This window comes from Morone saxatilis, unplaced genomic scaffold (genome assembly GCF_004916995.1).
Source record: "Morone saxatilis isolate NCDOM2014 unplaced genomic scaffold, NCSU_SB_2.0 Contig11, whole genome shotgun sequence".
NCBI classification, from domain to species: domain Eukaryota; kingdom Metazoa; phylum Chordata; class Actinopteri; family Moronidae; genus Morone; species Morone saxatilis.
The window spans coordinates 21,056,246-21,078,466 of NW_023339663.1; the positions used below are offsets into that span (position 1 = coordinate 21,056,246).

The window sequence follows — 22,221 nt, forward strand, 5'->3', positions numbered from 1 at the left end:
AATTTATGATCACTCTGACCAGTATTATTTCACTTCTCAGCCATTCTTCATCGGTTGTAGTAGCACACACTGTAGATAATTTATTCTTCTGGGTACATGTGAACCCAGGTTAATATGCATCCAACTTAAACAGCAAGTGCCCACACAGTCTTTAATTTAAGATTCTGTTACATATAAAGCTCAGACTCCCTGTTGCTTCCACATTTGAAATCAGTGCATTTTTCATGTCTTGCTACATAGCAAACATAAGTGATTATGCAAATGAGAAATGCATGAGCCTTTGATCAATATGATGCCTCGAATGCCTTGGATGGACCCTCCCATGGAATGAGTAGTAGTCTGTTTTCATGACCATGACACACAAAATGATAGATTTTACAGCTCCAAACCCATTGATTAAAGAAGTGAACCCTGGGTTGACACTGTTACCGAATCAGCTGTGAGCCCTGTCAGTGTTTCTTGTTCCTGTGAGATTGAATTTTGTAGCTCCTCCAAGACATGCAACATCATTATATCCCTTGCATCACCAGCTATTTAAAACAAGAAGTACAAGTTGATTATTGTAAGAATTGATTAGATTCTAAGGACTATATTTATGATAAATGAACTTGTGTTGCATTTCCATTTTCTCAGCTCTCAGTACAACATCTTCTCTGTGTGCTGCACCAAAGTCAATATGCTTAAGGTTGTTAAATAAGTCAATCTAAATTATTCAACAACTGATTTGAGCATGTTTCATTTTAAACACAATTTTCTATTTATCAAACATGTATTTTGCTTCAGTCAGAGTTGTATACACAAATGAAAGAATGTGCATATGTGCAATAATGCATCCTATTGGGAGGGTATGTCCCCATAGTCCACAGTATATTTGTCATTGTCAGTGTGCATAAGCAAGGGTGTGTTTGCATTTAATCATGTCTGTGGATGACACAGATCTGTCAGTGTGACTGAGTTTATTCCAGCATGTGCACTCAGCTCTGTGTTTTCTGTGGAACCTGTTCATGACAGAGTGAAAGACTGTGACAGTTACTTGCTGACTGGAGATCAGTGTGATCGCACTCAGTGTGGGGTGAACAGATGGTAGAGTCAGTGAGAGGTTTTAGATTCAACACCTTTCACCCCAGGAAACCCATATACAACACACTTTGACACACACCCACATCTACATTAACTCAGTACTGCAGTGGTTTTCTTTTAAAACTTTAAAGTTGTAACCCTTAAGATTTCATTCTGAGTGACACACCCCGTATTGCAAGAGGTAATAGCAGGTGTGGTTTAAAACTACAGGTCCCAGAATTATGTAGGCAGCAAACACTTGAGCAGCTACTTTGTCAGGAGTACAAAAGAAGAACAACCAGTTTATCTGTTTCCAGTGCAGCCAAACACATTTGTTGTAATAAAGAGGTCTATCAATACTACCGTTTTCCATCATGCTATGACCAACCATGATCTGTTAATCATGCCTCAAGTTTTAAATTGTTCAATTTTATTGCCTGTCGTGTTCCTTCTTTCTTATTTTGTTCTGTTTAAATAAACTGCATAAAAATGTCATGTTACACACAACACAGAAGGAATAAATGCTCTGAAAAGTCTGTAAAGTACCACAACCATCTTTGTTTGACTTTGTTATCTACTTATTATTTGATCCAAATCCCAAAATTCAAATTGTCTTATCATCTACTGCTTATAACATATAAACTGTCTTCTGACTCTCAGCGTTCTAATTTCCTTCTCCACAGAGCCGGAAGCAGGATATTCCCCGAGAGGAGCAGGGTCCTTCAATAAAGAACCTGGACTTCTGGCCAAAACTCATCACTCTCATGGTGTCTGTAATCGATGAGGACCGGACAGCTTACACCCCAGTCATTAACCAGTATGTACCATGTATGCTTTTTACCAAGAAATCTGAGCAAATACATTTTCAAAGTCTATTTAATTGGTTGGTATGCCAGATTTTGCCGTAAGCAGTTAGGTATTCTTATTGTTATTACACATTCTATTTTTTTTGGAGTCCTTAATAAGGATTATGCTGATCAAATATTTCCTTATTGTAAGATATTATATATTCTTTATTATATATATTCTGTATATATTTATTTGATTTAACCAATGCCAATCCTGGCTTCATCATTTATAACGTAAGTTTAAATAGATAAAGGAGAGAGATCCTTTACAAAGTATCACCATTAATTATTGTTAGCCTTATTATTTTTATTTTTTAGAGAATGTGAGGGGAGAAAAAAATTACATACTGATTGTGCAGACATAGATGAGTGCAGTGTTGCGCAAAAAGGCTGTGAGGCAGCCGGAGAAGCCAGCAGTAAAAATGCTTTGTTTGTATGGTGAGCCATAGTATAGATGGATAAAAGGGAAACTTAATGTTGCTGAATTATATAACAGATGAAAAAAAGGATGGCAGGCTGGTTGTGGTGATGGTGTTGAGGGAGGTGCAGGATGTTTATTTGCCTCCTTCGGATGATTTGGTTAATAAAATCAAACAAATTACACGCCCTGAAGAAAATGGAGTGGAGCTCGCCTTAGAAGAAATAAGATGAAGCATATTTTTCTCTTTCTGTTTCGCTCATACATATCCTCTCACACTCTCACCCCCTTTTTCTTTTCTCCTTCCTCTCGCTGATTTACGATGCTTATTAAGACTCTTGTTTATGCCCTGAGCTTTCTTTCTGTCTAATGATAGATTTGCAATATTCATGCCCATTTCCTTCACATTCCCCCGGTCAAGTTCCAGACTGACAGCAACCCCCGTGCTTTTTCACGATAAACCCAGGAGTGGACTTGTTGCCTTTAAATAATGGGAGCTGCTGTGAGGGAAAAAAATGTTAGTCTGTTGCTCTGTGCTGAGAATATTTACTTGGGAATCTAGCCTAGAATTTTTTGAGCCAATAGACTGATCTACAGAATGTATTTTATGATTGGAAATATAAAATTGGATACGGCCGTTGTTTTTAAAAGTGTAAAGGATAAGAAGCTTTAGAGATTATTTTCCAGAAATACTCGCCATGTGGATTGTAAACGACATGACATCATTTATTTCACTACGTAGAAATAGATGTGAACCATCTACAGGCATGCACAGTAACTGTAGATCTTAGATTCATTTTGGCCATGAAGTGTTTTCATTGTCTGTTTCGGCTGCAGTGCACCATGGTTGCATGACAAGATGGAAGAATAACCAAGGTTGAGAGAAAGATTGTGAGAGTGATAGAGATGAAAGCAGGGCTAAGTGTTTTTTGGGATTCTTGTTTTTGTTCCTCCAGTTGCCAGTGGGAGCACAAATCCGCCTTTTAGTCTCAGTGTTTGTTCCTTTGCTTCATAAAAGGATGTGCAGGAGGTTGGAGAAAGGAAAGAGGAACCAGTGTGTGTGTGTGTGTGCGCACTTGGGCATTGGTTTCTGCCGGAGTTTCCTGGCTGAGCAGATGATTACTGTTTCAATAGGAATGGTCAGACAAATGTGTTTATTGTTGAAAACAGGGCGGTCTCCATTGAAAGTAAAACATTTCCACATAAACTGACCTTTTTCAGGCCAAGGCCCCGTCATCTATAAATGTCCTCCCATCAGTGTCTGAGGATATGGATAATTAAACCACTGACATCTCACAGTCAAGCTTTGACTGAAAATCTATAGGCATTCAAAATAACAGATTACTTGCCAAATAGGCTGCCAACCTCTCCCTCTCTCCTTTGCTGTGTCATTTCCTCCTTAATTTTTTCTCATCTTTAAGCCCTGTGCATGCATCTCCATTCCGCCCCAATTCATCCAGGTTTGGAAATGACGGCGGATTATCAGATTATGAGATTCACCAACCATGTCTTCTTGCACATCTGTTAAGTCATTTGTTAGAGATCCAGGCTGGGGCCAAGCCATCAGGCCAACCAGTCGAGCGTGTCATTATACGGAAATGAGTCTGATTGGAGTCCGTTTCAATTCCACCAGGTTTCCACAGGAGCTGAGTGTGGGCAAGATCAGCGCTGAGATCATGTGGAACCTCTTCGCTCTGGACATGAAGTATGCAATGGAAGGTCAGTAATGCTGCTGGTCAGACGATAGTCTCTTGCTTGAGGGTACGTGTGTGTGGGTGTGTGTGAGAAGAAAATTGAGAACTGAAGATAAATTATATAAATTGATTGGGTGTTGGTGAAGAATAATAGGTTACACTTTCTAACAAGGCACACAACATTTCTAAGTAGTGTCCACTGAAAGTGAAACTACTTGTTAGCTCTTCACTAATTAGCTGTTAGTTCTAATTTGTTTCTCTCTTCATCCTGTGTAACTACTCTGGAATAAGTGTTAAGTGATACTGTGTCATACCTCTTTGTATCCTTGTATTTGGAGTGTTGTTTATTGCCTGGAGTCACAGTGTTGTTTATAAGCAGTGTTTGGCTGTGGTCAGCTCTACTGTCTAGATTACACTTCCCTGATTTCACTGTATTGATCATTATAGAGAAACTGGAACTTCTGTTAATCAAGATAAGCAATTGATCAATGGTATATGGTGTGTGTGAATGTGTGTTCCTGTATTGTGGTACCTATGTGGTCCAGTTCTTTACACAAACAGTGTAAGATAAGAATAAAATCTCCAAAGTATACACAGTTTTCATTTAAGGGTTGAAATGATTTACAGTTCAGTAGTAGGTAGGTAGTAGTCAAGTGTGAACCTTTTGGGAGGTTACCCTTTGGTGATTTTAGGTGAGAAATAGGCATTGCACTACAAGAATCTTGATTCGTATGTGATTAGCACCGTTTGACAGTTTGGTGTGAGTTTCACTGTGAACAAACTGTCAGTCACAGGGTAGCCACGCCCTAAAGCAGATCCTGCTTTATTGCCTATTTTACTTGACCATAATTTACAAAATGAACATCATGCTATATGGAAGAAGACTTAAACATAGCGAATGAGACCATAAATGCATTAGGAAATGGTTTACTGAGCTAATAAATCACGTGAGAAGTAGGGTAATTTTTCCATAAAGCTGCCCCCTACTGGCCATTAGAAATTATGCAGAATGCAACACTTCTACTTTGGCTTCACTTCACAGACCAGGAAGCTCTGCCCATTATTACAAACAGTCGCTAAAGTACTAATTGTTTTCTATTCTTGTTATGGCTTAAATAACACAAACCTGTTATATTAATTGTAACTGTATATTGCAGTTAGTATATAAGAAGAATTCCCTGCAGTTCACAGGGTAGAGACATGAAAAGGAAATTTCGCACCATATAAACTATGTGATTTTCAATCTGTAATCTAGCATGAAGTCTAAATCTGTCATTCTGTAGCAGCCATATTGCACCCAATTTAAACAGTGGATAAGAAAAAGTGTATTCACATTTAGTATTCTTGTAATCTTCAAAAGTTTACTTTGTTAACACGAGTAAGTTGTTTTCTAAAGACAGCAAAGACTCACAGTGATCAAGCAATAAATCTCAGATCTGCTCTGCTGGCAGGAAGACAGATGTGCCTCGTTTTAACGTGGGGTCTGACTTCAATCTCCACCCCCTCTATCTCCAGCTTTCCTCCCAAGCAGCAAATGCCTCCTGGAGGTTATTGAACTAGCTGTTTTTTAAGGTTTGAGGCTTCTGGATCAAACCCCCAGGATATCAGATTATGATGGGAAGGCAGAATGCAAAAGGGAATTAATGGGACTGGGGTTGTGAATGCATGTTAAAATGGCTGTGTGTGTGTGTGTGTATGTATGTGTTTGCACTTAAAGACTCAGCAGGGACACAGTCATGTCTCAAAAAAGCAATGAGGCTTTGTGAGCTTTATTACCCAGGAATCATGCAATTATGACATTAGTATGCAGTACACACTATACATGGTTACCAAATTCTTCCTGTTTTTGTGATCAGTTCATGTCAAAGTAAAACTTTTCCTGTGTGCTATGAAGGAATTTGTATTTAGCATCACTATTTTGAAAATCAGAGCAACTGTGTTGCACCTCATATAAGGAATTGTGGTTGGTAGGTTGATGTAACAGTGTGTTTTCATACATATCTTGCCTGGTCTACGTTGGACCTGTGAACCATCTCTATCCTGAACTAGTCATGACAGAGAGCATAACATTTGTTCATTTAATGATGATAGAAGAGGTTGAGAGGGAGCAGTAAGAGAATCTCAGATTTTATTGAGGTCAAAGATTGGGAATGCTCTTTAGACTGTGTGTAAGAGAAAAGGCAGAGAAGCACCAAAAGAGCTTATTGGTGATTTATCCTCATATACACAGCACATACCTGCTGATTTCTCCATGCTAAACTATGGTTGCTATGGTGACCAGGTGCCAATAGTCACGGCAAAGCTGTAAGCACATACACATCAAGATGAAGCATATAGATTGTGAGGTATGAGGTGGTTTTAAATGTAATCTGCTTTTGGGATACAGAGTGTGTATGGACTAATATGCATATCAATGTACCCATCTATTACATTTTAATGAGATGTGTGTAGATTCCTAGGTGTGTATCCACAGATGGACATGCATTTCTGTAGTGAGGTAATGAGGAGCTATAAAGCAGCAGGAAGATATCTGGATTATGTGAACTAAGATTTACATTAAATCATTTATCCTAACCTTTTTTTATGATTCGGCATGTATCATTTTTAACATTAACTATATTCTTGTAAAATGAAGTATGATGCCTTGGTGTAGGATTTACTGAAAAAAAAGGAGGCAGCAGACTATCAGTAGCCTCTATTTCACTCTAGTGGTAATGTTATATATTTTTAGACATCCATTGCCTTCTGTCATAAATAGAATGTTGTTACTTGTTACACCATCTCCTTCCGTTGCCCTAAAGAGAAAAAGTATTTTGAAAATGATTCATCACATTAACCTTGTTTCATCATCTGGCAATGCAATACTCTGAAATCCTGTTTGTGATATTCAAGGACAGGCTCTAAAGGTGCAGCCGGGGTAAGGAGGATGTTCAGTTTGGGAATGTCAAAATGGGGTGGGTTGTAGTCGAGTGTGGGTCAACATGGAATGAGGGTCAACACCTCCAAGTCTGAGGCCATGGTTCTCTATGGGAACACAGTGGATTGCTCCCTCTGGGTTGGGAATGAGTTGCTGCCCCAAGTGAAGGAGTTTAAGTATCTCAGGATCTTGTTCTTGTTGGTACAATGGCGCATGAAATGGACACGCGGATTTGTGCGACATCAGCAGTGATGGCAGCGTTGTACTGGACCGTTATGGTAAAGAGGTAGCTGAGCTGGAAAGCAAAGCTTTCAATTTACCGGCTGATTTTGGTTCCAACCCTCACCTATGGCCATACAATTTGAGTAGTGAGCAAAAGATTGAGATTGCAGACACAAGCTGAAAGTGGGTGGGCGCAGCCTTAGAGATGGGGTGAGGAACTTGGAAAGATAGATAGAAGTGGCTCGGAGTAGAGTCGCTGTCCCTTTGCATCGAATGCAGCCAGCTGAGGTGGTTCGCGCATCCTAATAAGATGGATATCTATAAATTAAGATGGTACTTTTTCTATTGGTGAATATGATGTATTTGGAGTTATAATACTTTGTTGATGAAGGATATAAAATGCTTTTTGAAGTGCAGAGAAAAGAAGAAAAAAATATTGTTTGATTTTAATAGAGAACAGTGTGTCATCAGCAAAAGGCAACATAAGTTTATTCTGCAAGCTATTAAACCACTGAAAACTCATTCAAATAATTACCTAAACAAAAGCAACACTATAGGTTTATAATTTTCACAGTTTCTTCATAGTACAATAACAATTTAGATCCTTAGACTTTTATGAGGGATAATATACAGAGTTGAGTAGATTAATAAAAAGTGAGACAGAGTGCAGTTGTGGTTATGGTGTATGTGTGCATATTTGAGTTTAGGGCAGCTGGGCATGTGACCACCTAGGGTGTTACTGACTGCTGTCACAGCAGGTTTGGGCAGTGTGTATGTTTGTGTGTGTGTGTGTCTAATTTGCCTGAGGTTGTCCATGTTACAAAAAGAGACAATAATCATGGATGCACTCAGTCACATACCCTCTTTCTCGCTCCTTGAGCCTGTACCCTCTTTCCCTGTTTTGCCTCCTCTTGCCTCCTCTTGTCAGTACATCACTGCCTGCCCACAGTGACACGTGCCTGGAGGAGGACATGACTGTCATGTTCCTCAAAGGAGCACTTTGTATGAATTATTGCTCATTTCGTGTTGGTCCTACTGGCTGTGGAAGTTCTAGGTTTGGTTTGGTGGAGACAGGCAAGTAGTTAAATGAAGGAGAGTTTGACAGCTCATAAACCTCAACATTGTGGTGCAAACATGCACATTGTAAACCACATAATGCGTTTTACTGTATAGATTGTAAAACCACATAAAAAACAGATGGTGCCAGTTGCAACTTGGAAAGCCCACTTTTATTGACTGATCCTGTGTATTACTCACACTTAATATCCCAAGTATGTGAGTATAGTGTGTTTTTGATGCTGTATATGATGATGATGATGGGGATCTTTAAAATGCTTGGATGTGTGATACGTTGACATTAATGTCTGACTTTTCTGTTCTGTGCCTCATAATACATTGCTGATGTGTAACCAGTTTGGCTACATATCACTTTCACAAGTGGATGATGTTGGTGTGAATCACATTACGTATTATCAAACACATTTTACAGGTAAAAATGCCCCACCTAAATCCACCTGCTAAAAGTTTACCCAGCTTGTGGTAATTTACCATCATAAGAAAGTGACTGTATATCAGATAGTATAGTAGATACATTACATGTTTATTTTTGCAGTTTAAATCAGTAACACATTGGGCCTTACAACTTTTAAATGGTGTCATGCTGCACTGGAAGACACTCGCCATACTCTCAAGAAGATAGAAGTGGAGCTAATGACTTTTTGAATCATTTGATTGAGATCTTTTGATCTTCAATTGATAACACTGACATGCAGAGTAATATTTGCACTGTAAGCTAACATTACCCAAATGAATGATCAGTGGAGTTTAATGGAAAAGTAAATAGTTTTATACTGGGCTGGTCATAGACACATACATTTATCTGGAACATACATAAATTTATGTCTGTGCTAAAGCTCCAGAAAAGTGTGGCTACAGAAGAGAACATGTATGTAAAATAAACCTGTGTAATCACAGGAAGAAAGCTTTAATTGACTATTGTCATATTTCCCATAATAATGTCAGACTGAGATGATCAATAGAAAAGCTGCAGAAAAGTACACAAATGAATGCCGTATGTCTATGCAAGCTCAGATCTGTAATCTGCATCTGCAGTATGTATGTTCATATTACTTAATTTGTGCATGTACTGTTAGTGCTTTTACACAATAAATGACTATAATGAGAGGGTAGGAGTAGGTGTACTGAGCCAGTCCACGTTACTGTCTTTTTTTTTTCTCAGTCAGACGAATGGAAGTAACTCATAGTGACCTGTTTACATAAGAAGGCACACAAAACTGGCAGGGCGGCTGACAGAGACACCCTGAAGGAGGCGGGCCAGAATGTCCTGCTTTGTCAGTCTATGTTTCTCCGTTTGTGTGTCTGTGCATGCCAAGTGTTCAGTTGTGCACAAAAGTAAGAAAGAATGAATGAGAATAAAAGAGGAATCCGGTGTATGTGCATCTGTGTGCATGCATGTGAATGTGCATTACTTAATGAAGTCTTTGATGCATCCTCTGCTTCCTGCTCGGAGGCTTTTGGTGGCAGTGCTGGTGCAGAAATGGATGCTGCTAATTTTAGCATCTCTGTGTGAATCTCTGAATGTGTAAGAGGGAGAGAAAAAGAGAGAGGTAGGAGGGAAGGCAAAAAGCAAGAGGATGAAATAGGAAACGGAGGAGGAGGATGTGAGTAAATGGCTGTGGCTGAAATCTCTCTCATGAATGCTTTCACTCTTACCTATATAATAAATACTCAGAAGGGCACTCTGTAGTTTTAGTTAGTAAATTTAGTTTTGATAGACTTATATAAACAGATGACTCGCTGATAAAAGAGGAGATCCTTATGGCACCAAAATCAAATCATGTGTCTTAATAAAGGGTTAATATCAATAACTTCATTGTGTTTTAGCAACAAACAAGGATTCCTTATCAAGAGCAGAAAAAGTAGTGCTACTTCTAGACTTGTTTGATAAAGTTGTACAGTACATGCTATATATCCACTGTATAGCTGTTTAATGGCCGTGGTCTCTGGAGCATGTCATTAAAGATCCAATGCTCCAGCAGCCCATTAACTCATATTCAGCCTGTTGGAACAGCTTCACTCCATAGAATATTTTAATTGCTTTTCAATTAATGTACCTCTTCAAGGAGAGTTTTGTTTCCACAGAAAGACGTTGTTTACAGGGTTTGGGAATGGCTAAAGGTTGGGTGTTGTCCTGCAGTGTGATTTTAATAAGCGAGCCTGTTCTCCAGCTGTTAGCCTCTAATGCTGTTTTTCAGTATTCAGCATTGCACAGCACACTCAATTCTGATCTCTCTGGGCTCAGCTAACAGCTTATGGCTTTTTATATTGATTTATAAAGCGCTGAGTGAGCCATGCAGGTGGTGCATTGATTTCAGACATGCAGATCTCATAAATACTTAATAAATTCTCTCCATCAATTGAAAAAAATTTGGTTAGTGCAGTTAAAAAAGGATAATCATCTGGTGTAAAAGATTTCACGACTTTCCCATCGGTTGGAAATTAGGAAATTTTGTGCTGCATTGTTGTGGGTTGGAATTATTGAAAATGCACAGATCAACCTTTTTTATATATGGGTCTTGTAAATTCCCTGTCTTAAAGAAATCATTGTACAATTTTTTATTTTAAAGTATTCATAAAGTTGATAAAAATAAATATTGATTATAAATGTGTGTACAGATTTTAAATCAGAGTGTAAAAATTACACTTAAATAGGGATTCACTACACTGAACCAGAGTGGGCTCTTTCATTAGTAAGTCTTAGGTTTGGCTGTGTCCAAATGCATTATGTTTGAGCCACATCAACAGCAGTTAGTGTCTCTGTGGGCTCTGGTGTTATAGCAGAGCTGTGTCAGTAGGCCCCTGCGATACAGCTTAGGAAGCCCTTTGACAGAACTGGGTCAGAAGCCAAGATGAAGGAATTATGTCACAAAGAGAGCTATACTGGCCTTGGCATGCCGTTCTGGTCCTCTAGCCTTTCCTTTGTCTCAAGTGAATCTGTCCAAGCACACTCTCCTATAGATTACCATTCAGTGAATATCACTGAATGGTAATTTGAGGATGGAAATTCTGTGGTGAACTGCTGCAGTTAATCATAATATCCACGGCATTTAAATCAATGAGGCAGAGAGTGAGTGAGTCTCCTGTGAGTTTGTCTGTCCCTGTGGGCCGAGTCAGACAGGATGACATCCTCACCAGGGACCTTGAGCCTACTCCTCCCTCAGGACAGAACCACGCTGTTTACCACCAGCAGGGCACAGAGGCACACACGCACACACACACACACGCACACAATCACACACAATGGCGTGTACATGCACAGATGCGCACACACAAGCATGCACACATGGATATAAGGGGTCTAGTTTACTGGCCTGATTGCAATGCTAGGTCATGTGCATACAGACAATAAGAGCGCATAGATACTTTTGTTTATGTTTTATATATATTAGCAAAAGTGTGGGTGAAGTGGAATATAAATAGGATGGGTGTGGTGATTAATCATTATCTTCTCAGCCAGTCACATTAACTATTAAGCAGCTGTGCCAATGACAATTGCCCGTAATGAAAATGTCTCACTAAATGAAGAAGAGAGGCCAGACTGGCTTCTCCCGGCAAAGTAGTGTTTTCCAGGAAGTGGAGAGTTGCGAGGTGCGAATATACATTTGGCTTAAAATATAAAGAGAGGATAGGAAAGGCTGGTAAGGGAGTTTAAGTGTTGTGGTTTGCAATGCATAAAACAGAGTTATAACTCTAGTTCGATGTGTAAAGAAGACCCTCATGGTTATTTTGTGGTAGCCTGTGCTTCACTTTCTTTGAAGTGGAAACTGTGGATGAAGCACTATTTGGATGACAAACTACTTGTCTTGAGCTCACTACTGAATAAACCTTATTGGCATTCCTGCTATAATTACATTAGATTTGCCTTTTCTTTGTCAAAATATGTCAACTAGTTGAAGAAATTGTCAGTCATCTGAACATGTTCCACATATTAACAATGCAGTAAATATAGTGGTCTTTAAATTATTATTCTCAGTGCACTGTCCACATGTGTTACCTTATTTGCATGCCACTGCTGTATTTCTGTGTCTCTCTTCAATCCTTTGCATCATTCACAAAGAGCAGGGCACAAAAATACCAATAAGGATAAAGCATGCGTAATTGTAGCGCTGCTTGCCCCAGTCTTTATGGGGTTACGAAGAATAGCACACATTCAAACATGCACATGCCTGCACAGACACAGTATAAAAGCTTTTGAATTTTGAATGTGACAATCCATGTGACACCACGAGGAGGCTCCAAGAAGCTGGATTTGCATGCACAGTATAAATAAATATGAATTGACTTACCTTCCAAAATGACTGATTGCCCAGTTGGAAAAATCTGACACATAACACACATCACAAAATAATTACTGTCATGGAAGTGAAATTCTTCAGTGAATGATAAATTATGAATTTATCATATTGAAGTATATATCATATCAACAGTAATTAGCCTTAACTATATTGAAAACAGATGAATCGCCTCCAACATTTTCAGCTGGAATTCTCAGAAAAAAAATGTAAAGCAACTTTCTAAAAAAACAAACAAACCCAAAAACAGATGACTCATTCTGAAATCAGGCAGCTTCTGTGCGTTTTATTACAGTATTTTTTTAATACACTGCCCCCTATGGCCTCATTTTCCTCAGATTCTATCTCCTCTATTCAAACAATCACATAGGACCCAGTGAATGGAAAATTATACCCTTTGCTTTCATTCAGAGTGCAAAGAAGCTCATTCTGTCGTTCTCTGCTTCCATTTCTAGAGAGAGGATATGAGCTTTATGACGCCCAAACTGAAGAGTTTTGAAAGACGAAAGCTTTTCAAGAACTAAACGCTCTTTGAATCTATGGCAGATATTTCTATCTTCGTACCACAGATTTTGAAGCTTGAAAGAAAAATGTTGATGCAGAATATTAAGCTGGCACAATGAACCATTCCATTCAGTGAATGAAATGTAGTTACAAATAATATAGACCTTTGTGTCTTAGAGTATATTTGTACTTAATAGCCAATGCTTTAGTAATGCTGATCTAAGACAATGGTGCTTACTCCTCATGCTGTTCCAAGACACTTTGGTATCAAATTGAGTTCCTCTAAGTATGCATGCAAATATCTTTGGTGACCCTGACCATTACTCTAGTGCCACCATCAGGGCAACATTACCACTTGCAGACAAGACATTTAGACATATAACAGTCATATAACAGCCATGATCTACAGGAGAGTTACATTTCCACTTTGAATGAACTTTCTACTAAAGGTAGAACAAATGTTGTACTTTTAGCCCGACTATTAGTAAAGAAAGAATTGCACAATTATAAGTACAATTCGTTGATGTTACTGTAAGAACGTGTACATGTAACAGGGTTATGTTATTGTTATATGTATATGTTATGTTACTCAAACTTGCTGTATGTACATAGTCTTGTTATAGTAAATTACTCTCCTTTCATAGATTTTATGTCTAGTACAATATCTGTAGAAAAAACAACAACAACTTTTGACCCTGTTGTTCTTTTTACTGATGTGCATATCTCAGTGATATATTCATATATGAAGATGGGGATTATGTGAATCATTGAAGCATTCTAGTCAAGCAGTAGCAACAAGTTCCTATTTTGGACAGAAACTTATTACATTGATTATGTAGCTATGTATACAGTACATGTGTTTGAGAGGGTGTAATGTAGACACACAGACCCTGCCAACATTCACACGTAGCAAGCTAGCAGAACCTGGCTGGCAGCACCCAGCTAAAACACCTGCTGACCTTTACTTTTCTGTCTCCCAACTGACCTCCATCTGCTTCCTTTGTGTGACAGCGAGGGTGTGTGTGCAGTCAAAGCTTAGGGCAGAAAGGTTGACAAACTGATTGTGTGTGTATGTGTGTACATGACAGTCCATCCTATATGTGTATGCGCTGCCTTGCGGTGCCAGCTCAGTTATTAAAGTGGCACTGCCACAGTGGATTCCTCTGATCAGGTTTTACGCAGGCTCTGCGGCAGAATAACTGCAGGTCTTCTCTAGTAAAACAACCTCGGCTCAATATTCACAGTGTTTAAAACACCTGCTCTGTCTATGACATAGACTGACCAGGTGAATCCATGTGATACCTTAAATCCCTCTGCAATTTCAGCCATCAAAACCACTTCTGCCATGAAGGTGAGGTGTAGATGAAACCTGTGATCCGTGCCATTTTCCAGTATTCAGCTCCAGAAGAAAATAACAGTGAGGTGCTGGGATCATTGTGGCTTTTCATATCAGTTATCTTCAATACTTTAAACAGTCCCCTAGTGTTGCTCCTGGGATTTATGACAAGATGTTAAAATCTATATGTACAAACTCCACCTCAGGCATTTACTGTATCAGTGGAGAAAATGACTTGACAGGCTGGCCAACACAAAAAAGGTTTTCTCATATTAAGAGATATTTCAATAGGTTTCTTCTGTGCTGTTTTTGTAATGCATTTCCCAGAGACATTTTCTCTGTCATTGTGACCAGTACTGTGTTTTTCTGCTTATCAACATCATATTTTCTGTTACCTACAGTATGTGTTAAGGCATGGTTGCTATGGCAACTATAGACTTTTTCTTCTATAGTATTATGCGGTATACATTTTCACACCCACTGTTTCTGCTATATCGACATGTTTGTAGGAGATACCAACACCATACAATAGATTGTCTTTAATGCTAATTTTAAATTAAGCCGTAATTTAAATTTACACCTCAACATACATACAGTACATTTTGTATATGACTGCCTGCCAATGTAATTTTAATTTTAATGTCAAGTTTTTTTTGTTAAGTGCAGTCTAACCTTAGTTTCAAAAGTGGAGCGCTCAGTGTCTTCTTCATTCTAAGGAGTGAAATATTGTTTTGTGCATTTGAATATATTATCTACAGGTAACTATGTTAATTACACATATGTAAATATTTTCCTCTGAGCTTAGGGAGGAGTGTAGGCTGGCAAGCGTTGCACTATTCATCAGAGAAAGCACCAAGGTTCTTATCAGGATTAAGGCTCGACAGCCAGGGTGCAATGTGTGGATTTAGAAGTCTTTGATGTGGCGTGAATGTACAGTATGTTGTATCTGCAAAAGAGTGTGTGAATATGTGTGTCTTTATTTCTGCTTTGTATTTATGAGCACCTGCTGTACAATTAATAAGAAATCCATCATACTCATTTGAATTCCCTGCTTCTTTAGCCCTGTGTAAGGCTTGTGGACTGGAGTTCACACCTGGCATGAAAATAATAAGCCTTTATGATCAGATGAAACTTCACCACTCCCACATTTTATCTGCAGAAAACTGTAATCAAAAATAGATGTCTTCACACTGCCATAGAAAAAGGGTTTGTACGGCTATTTGCATACTGAATAAGATGTACACAAAAAACTCAAAATGAGAAGGAAAAGGTTGGACAAAAGTGTGAAACTTTCACAGAGAGTGGCTCAGACACACACAGGGAGGAGTGGAGTGAGACAGGGAGAGGGAGAGCATGGGGAATTGCCTCGAGTAACTGAGGTTTGTGATGCATTTACAATGTAACTGTTCTTTGCAGATGATGATGCCTATGTGTTACCACAACACTGTAATGTTAACAAATGTGAACTCCTTTTTTATTTAGCTTGATGTTTTGGCTCTCCAGTCTTCTTTAAGATCAACAGATTTTGAAAGAGAAATACTGGAGCCAGAGTGTGCAACACTACACACTTCTCCTACTCTCAAGTCTACTTCCAGTGATCAGAACCTCACTACAACTCTTGGTGTGCCTTACTTTTCTATATTAACAAATGTGGACTGACAAAGCTAGGGGTGGCTGTGGCTCAGGAGGTAGAGTGGGTGTGCATTACTCAGAAAGTGTCAGTTCAATCCCTTGCTCCTCCTGCTGTCTAAGTGTCCTTGAGTGTCCTTAATTGTTCTGAAATGTACATTGAGCTGGACTAAATGACTTAGAAGCCATGTCAGCTGACATGAAAGTCTAATCCATTTTAGCTTCAGTTTGTTTGCAACCATTCATGACTTTCTTTTGAAGGCAGTTGGACGTGAATTTCACAGGCTCAGTTTTATTTTCTTATTCTTTGATAGCTAAAGGCTGTACATAGCTGAGCCTGTTAAGATGTCAGATTAAAAGCAATGTATGTGTGAGTCTCTGCTTGTGCTTGTTTTTTTGAGGGAAGAAGCTGTTCAAAGAACCTGAGGTGCTGTTTTTGTCCAGGGCACCTGCAAGACATTTACTATATTATAGACTTTCTTAGATGTCGCCATGCTGCCCTACAATTTAACATGCCCTCCTATGTGTAAGATTGTTCAAGAATTGTGGTTTCAGTTAATGTGCGGTGTATGCTAACATGTATGCTTCTCATGTTTTAATCTGCATTACAGAACATGATAAGCACCGCCTATGCAAAAGTACTGAATACATGAATCTTCACTTCAAAGTCAAATGGTTCCATAATGAGTACGTCCGTGACCTGCCAGCCTTCAAGGGTGTTTCGCCTGAATATTCTCTGTAAGTGTCCTCTGATTTTCACACACACGCAGAGAGACATAAAAATGCACACAGACATACATTACTGCATGAACAGAAGTATGCAGATGCACTGTTAAGGGATATTCGGGGGGGGGGGGATACATTTATACATATCTCTTATATCTCTTTAAATAGTAGTAGCAGAGACAACATGTTAAAATTGCATGTGATTAATTAGTGCCTGTAACAAGTTAAAACAAACTTGGCTACAGGAAACTAAAAGGAAAAGATTGACTGCCTTAGAGTTGAGAAATGAGGAAAAAAAGGTAAATGTTAAAAAAATGTGTTCAGTTGCCTCGTGATTTAATTTAGTTAACTTTTGAACAAACTACGATAAATACAGATCATTCGTTTACTTTCAACAAGTGTCAACATTACACATGTCAGTGTTCATTTATGCCATTAATTGTTGCCCATCTTTACCAGATTAGAAATAGTTTTTGTCATTGGCCAAACAAAATTACAAAAATCCTCATAATGAAGTAAAGTAAATATCATTAACAATGACACAAAATAAGGGTCCCAAAGAACAATCTCTGTGGAACTCTGTAGGAAACTGTTCTGTATCCTGGTGAAAAAAAAATGTCCACAGCAAATTTGTTTATTTGTATTACTTAATAACTTTTAAATCATTTTGAATACAATTGAAATCATATTTCAGTACCAAGGAGAACGTTTCCCGTAATAGCCAACTATGTGAACAATACTTGTCTTATAATAATCTGTAAAACTGTCATGTTCGTATAATCTGTACTGGCAAGACTTTAAACAAGCTGATCATAAATGTTTTGGATGAGAAAACAAATTTATAGCCTAAAAGTATGTTTTTGTTCTTCTTTTCACATATTCCTGTTTTCCGTTGTGCATGCATAATTGTGCAGCAAAGCAGGGATAGCTGCAATATAAACACGTGTAATGCAAGTAGTGAAAGCAGTGCCCTCTCCCATCCCGCCAGTTACAATCAGAGTAATGACTCACCCTCCCCCTCTCCGACACTGTCACTCAAACACCATCTTTTGCAGGATTGATTCTTCTAGAGGCATACACATCATACAAACACACACATTTTCACACACACTGTCTTTCTCTTCTGTCTGCCTGTCTCTCTTCGCTTTCTCTGTCCACGCCCACCTTATTTATTGGCTTTCATGCAGATGCCCTTAGCCAGAGTACAAAGCAGTTTTGGGGGGACATCCGTTGCTCTGAGGACACGTTCAGGCACTATATTAAACAAGGAAATGGCAAAGTGAAACAGAAAGAACAGCATTATTATTCCACTAACACATGTACTTCCTTACCCGACTCATCCGTCCCAGCCTGACCTGTCCTTTGCTGTCCTCTGTCTGAGCCTCGCAGTCTAATCTGTCCGTCCACAAACTGAAACCTAATATCAATGCCTGCATGAATTGCAGCCTTGGCCAACATGACACTGAAGTCTGCTTGGTCTTTTCAGGAGTTTAACACAATCAATGTTCATTGATCTCCCTTAAATACAATGGTTCCCCTAAAATGTTTAAATAGATAAAAAGCCTCATATGGTAAAGCCTGACACCTCTGGCACTCCGGAGAGATGAGATGAACCACAATGCTAAAAAATACTTCCAACTATGATTTGACCCATCAATGATAGAAGGCTTTTTGTTTTCTAGGTGGTTTGAGCCATTTGTCATTCAGTGGCTTGATGAGAATGAGGACGTTGCCATGGATTTCCTCAATGGAGCACTGGAAAGGGACAAGAAAGACGGAGTGAGTATAGCACTGAATTATTTCTCAATATGAAGCTTTATATTTAGCCAACTGATCCACTTAAGACTGCTGTCTTATTCACAAGGACACCCTGCTAACACCAAATTTACCTCTCAAGGAAGACAGTGTGGGGGATAAAGGAAATTTCACACCGTAAAAAACACTATCTGAATAAAAAGATGCATATGTTTTATGACGTTTCTTGCAGCTAAACAAATAAAAGCATTGCATAGCACTATACAGTTTGGTGAAGTTAAAATGTTATGTTTTAAACTGAACAGTGAAGCATGTGATTGATGCTTATTTGAATCTACATAATTTGCCATGTCAATAGTACTGTAAATATATAACCTATAACCTCCATCGCTGTCTCTACCCTCATGTCCCTCTCTCTCTTTCTTGCAACAGTTCCAACAAACTTCGGAGCACGCCCTCTTTTCCTGTTCGGTTGTGGATGTGTTCACTCAACTAAACCAGAGTTTTGAGATTATAAAGAAACTGGAGTGTCCAAACCCACAGGCTCTGGCTCACTTAATGTGCCGCTTTGCGAAGGTCAGGCTCTTTGGAAAAGCCCCGCAGTGAACCCTGAATACTCCTGTGGGGAGTAATAACTCACAGTTAAAGAGTTTGCCATTGATCTAAGGAGACTCTGTGGTCTATTAATTCTGTTCGATATTATCTTGTTATTAGGTTGTGACTGCTTTAAATTTTTTCAGTGAGTCCCAAAAATTGAATAATCGAACAGCAAACAAACTATAATTATAAAACTGTCACTCTCCCTCCCTACAGACTATCAACAAAGTTCTTCTGCAATATGCTGCAATCATATCCAAGGACTTTCCATTGTATTTGAGTAAGGAGAATGTGGTAAGTGCCCACTCAAAGCATGTAAATGTTAATAGCAAAGGTTACATTGAGTTGTTTTTTTTTTGGTCGAAATGCAAATACATTAAGTCAGATGGTGTGTCATGATGACTGTCCCTAACTGTGTTTTGCATGGAGACCAGGTGGAAAACATTTCAGATAGCAGCACAGTCTGTTCTATGCTAAGCCCTGCCCCGTCTTCTGTAATGCACTTAACAAAGTGTCTCTATTAAACGAGATGCAATTATTCATCTCGCAGCCCACCGCTGATAGGGAAAAGTCATTGGTATTTTCTGGGCTCTCTGTCCATTGTTTAATGTGACGGATGACTAAATGCGGAGCCTTCAGAGTGGCCCAATTATCTACAGTAGTCTTTGAAGTTGAAGTGAGTGATAACATACAGGGTATGAGCGAAGGAGGCAGATGTTTCTTTACAGTGTTGACAGGCTCATTACAATTGACCCAGAGAAAACATGAAATTCCCTCCTCAAGACAGGGCTGAGCAGACAGATGATGGAAAAAGGATATAAGAGGCAGATGGAGTTGAAGAGTGTCAGGATTACATAATAATGAACCTAATCACTAATTTGTTATACTGTCACATATACACTATATTACCTATATCATAGCTATTTTTTAGCAAGAGCGAACTGTGTGTTGGCTTTAACACCAAAACAAACTTACTTTAAAAGAGAGCAGTAGACCCCTTACATCAAATCAATGTCTACTTTTGATCCCTGCATCAGTGGTCAACATTTCAGTTCAGTTCAGCTTCTGTTTGCTTGAAGGATTTTTAAAAGCCTAAGGGGGTTCAGAGTATACAGTATTTGACATAAATAATAATAAAAAAAAGTTTTTATAAGCGAAGATTTCAGTAATCATTTTGTGTACCCTTATATTTATCTTTGGAAATTTGCAGAGATTTGTTAGCTTAGCATTCCATATTCAAACATCATTGCCCCAATGAATACTGTAAATCAATAAATCAGCCACTGTGCAATAGCTGTCTTTTTTTTCTCTTTTTTATCTGCAGTCCTGACTAAAATCATAACAGCCCATGGCATTTAACTGATAGATTACAATATATCCAGTTTAAGTGTTAGTAGAACAAACCCTTTATTCTATATTTTTCACCCTCTCTCGAGTTAAAAAATATGCAGCTGAGGGAAATCTCCATTGCTTTTATTCAGATTTAGAATATATAATCACTCCCCTACACATATGCTCATAAATCTACTATAGAGCAAGCCATTATGTGCTGCCACAGAGACACTATTGGCTGCTTTGTGGATTCAAAGACACCAATCATCCTTCTCCTGTGGGGCACAGAATGATCATTTTAGTACTATCCATTACCACTATCATAATTTTGGGGTGTTGTATGTTTGTCAGTTGTTTTTTGGGCAGATAATGCCCATAATATGTGACTGGCTGAAAACGCTGAAGAATTACTCACAGTCTCCATAAAAAGCAGTGTGATTAATGTCTGTCATCTGTTAAACTTGTTGTGGAGCTAAGAATCGATAATGCCTGACATATTCAGTGCAGACATTTCTCTCCCTCTTGTATTATGTATTGCGTTTCCCCGCTGACTGTCGATGTCGTGCAGAAACCTTGCATCTTTGTATAGATGATGTGTCAGGAAATCAAAACTGATTGATTTGACTGTTCTTACCCATTTGACGCTCTACTGTGTGTTTTCAATTATATGGGCCACTCTTAAGCTCACAGATTTTTGAGCTGTAGCTGTAACAATTAAAACATTCTTGTCACATGTAGAATCAAACACTGTACTGTACAAAACAATCAGTTGTATTAATTGTTGTATTTTTGCAGCCCTGCATCCTCCTCAACAACATTCAGCAGCTCCGTGTCCAGCTGGAGAAGATGTTTGAGTCCATGGGTGGCAAACAGGTCTGTGCCTACCTAAGTGTATCTGTCTGCTATGTCTGTGGGAAGTTTTGAGGCATTCACATTCATTCATGTGAAATCTTCTATCCTCTTTTGGCATATAATATATTTTTATAATACAATATTGAATTAATCTGCGTCCTTGGGCTGGAAAGTCAAACCACAAGGTTACCTAAAGAACACCATGCCTGGGGCTTCAAAGGATTCAGTGTCTTGCTAAAGGACTCTTTGGTGGGGTTGATACCAATTAATATGTAGGCTTAAACCTCCATCTTTAGACCAGTGCCCTGCTGTGAAATAAATGCTGTGTCATGATTATGTAAATGATTATTTCAGATGACATTTATATGAAATGAAAGTGAATTGACCTCAGAAGTGATGTGCTGTAATCCTTTCTGCAGTTCTATACTTAACCATCTCATAGACTAATCTGACATGAAGTTCAGTTTGCTAGTATCACCTTCTCAACTTCCTCTACTACAGTTCCTCAATAACTTCCTTTGTACCCCATCATTTTTTCCCTACCTCCAATCCCCCCGTGTATAACATGTGTTGCCTTTTTGTAAATAATGAGTTAAAACCCTATAAATCTGTGTTGGGGTTGACTTGTTCCCTGTCGACTTGTCAGTCTGTCAGTCTAACCTGAGAAGCAGCAGCCACAGCTTCTTATGACTTACACGCATGTTTTTCTCCAGTATCTAACGCCTGTCTTGCCTTGCGTTTTGTCTCCTGTCGTTGTGTCTTCTGTTTTCCCCCCCATTTCCTTTCTGTGCTCTCTCTCTCTGTCTCCAGGAGGAGGGGGTTGTGTCCTTCTGTAAGGTGTGTGCAATAGGACTCGTCAACACCCCTTCCCACCATTAACCGAATGATACGAAAAAAGCACGCCCCCTCCCCCCTGTGCCTCCCCGCCATCCCTTACGCTCCTATGCTTCTCACCCCACC

General features: G+C 38.9%; 1 protein-coding gene across 1 annotated transcript in view; it reads left to right on the top strand.

The window, feature by feature from the left end:
- The window catches only part of LOC118321314 (protein unc-13 homolog C), a 90,976-nt gene that overhangs the window by 49,102 nt on the left and 19,653 nt on the right, over positions 1 to 22,221 (top strand). The window contains exons 17-23 of the mRNA XM_035652586.1: positions 1,743 to 1,876; positions 3,959 to 4,044; positions 16,611 to 16,737; positions 18,408 to 18,504; positions 18,913 to 19,056; positions 19,294 to 19,371; positions 21,205 to 21,282. Of these exons, the coding sequence (XP_035508479.1) occupies positions 1,743 to 1,876; positions 3,959 to 4,044; positions 16,611 to 16,737; positions 18,408 to 18,504; positions 18,913 to 19,056; positions 19,294 to 19,371; positions 21,205 to 21,282 (744 nt within the window). The remainder of the gene's footprint in view (positions 1 to 1,742; positions 1,877 to 3,958; positions 4,045 to 16,610; positions 16,738 to 18,407; positions 18,505 to 18,912; positions 19,057 to 19,293; positions 19,372 to 21,204; positions 21,283 to 22,221) is intronic.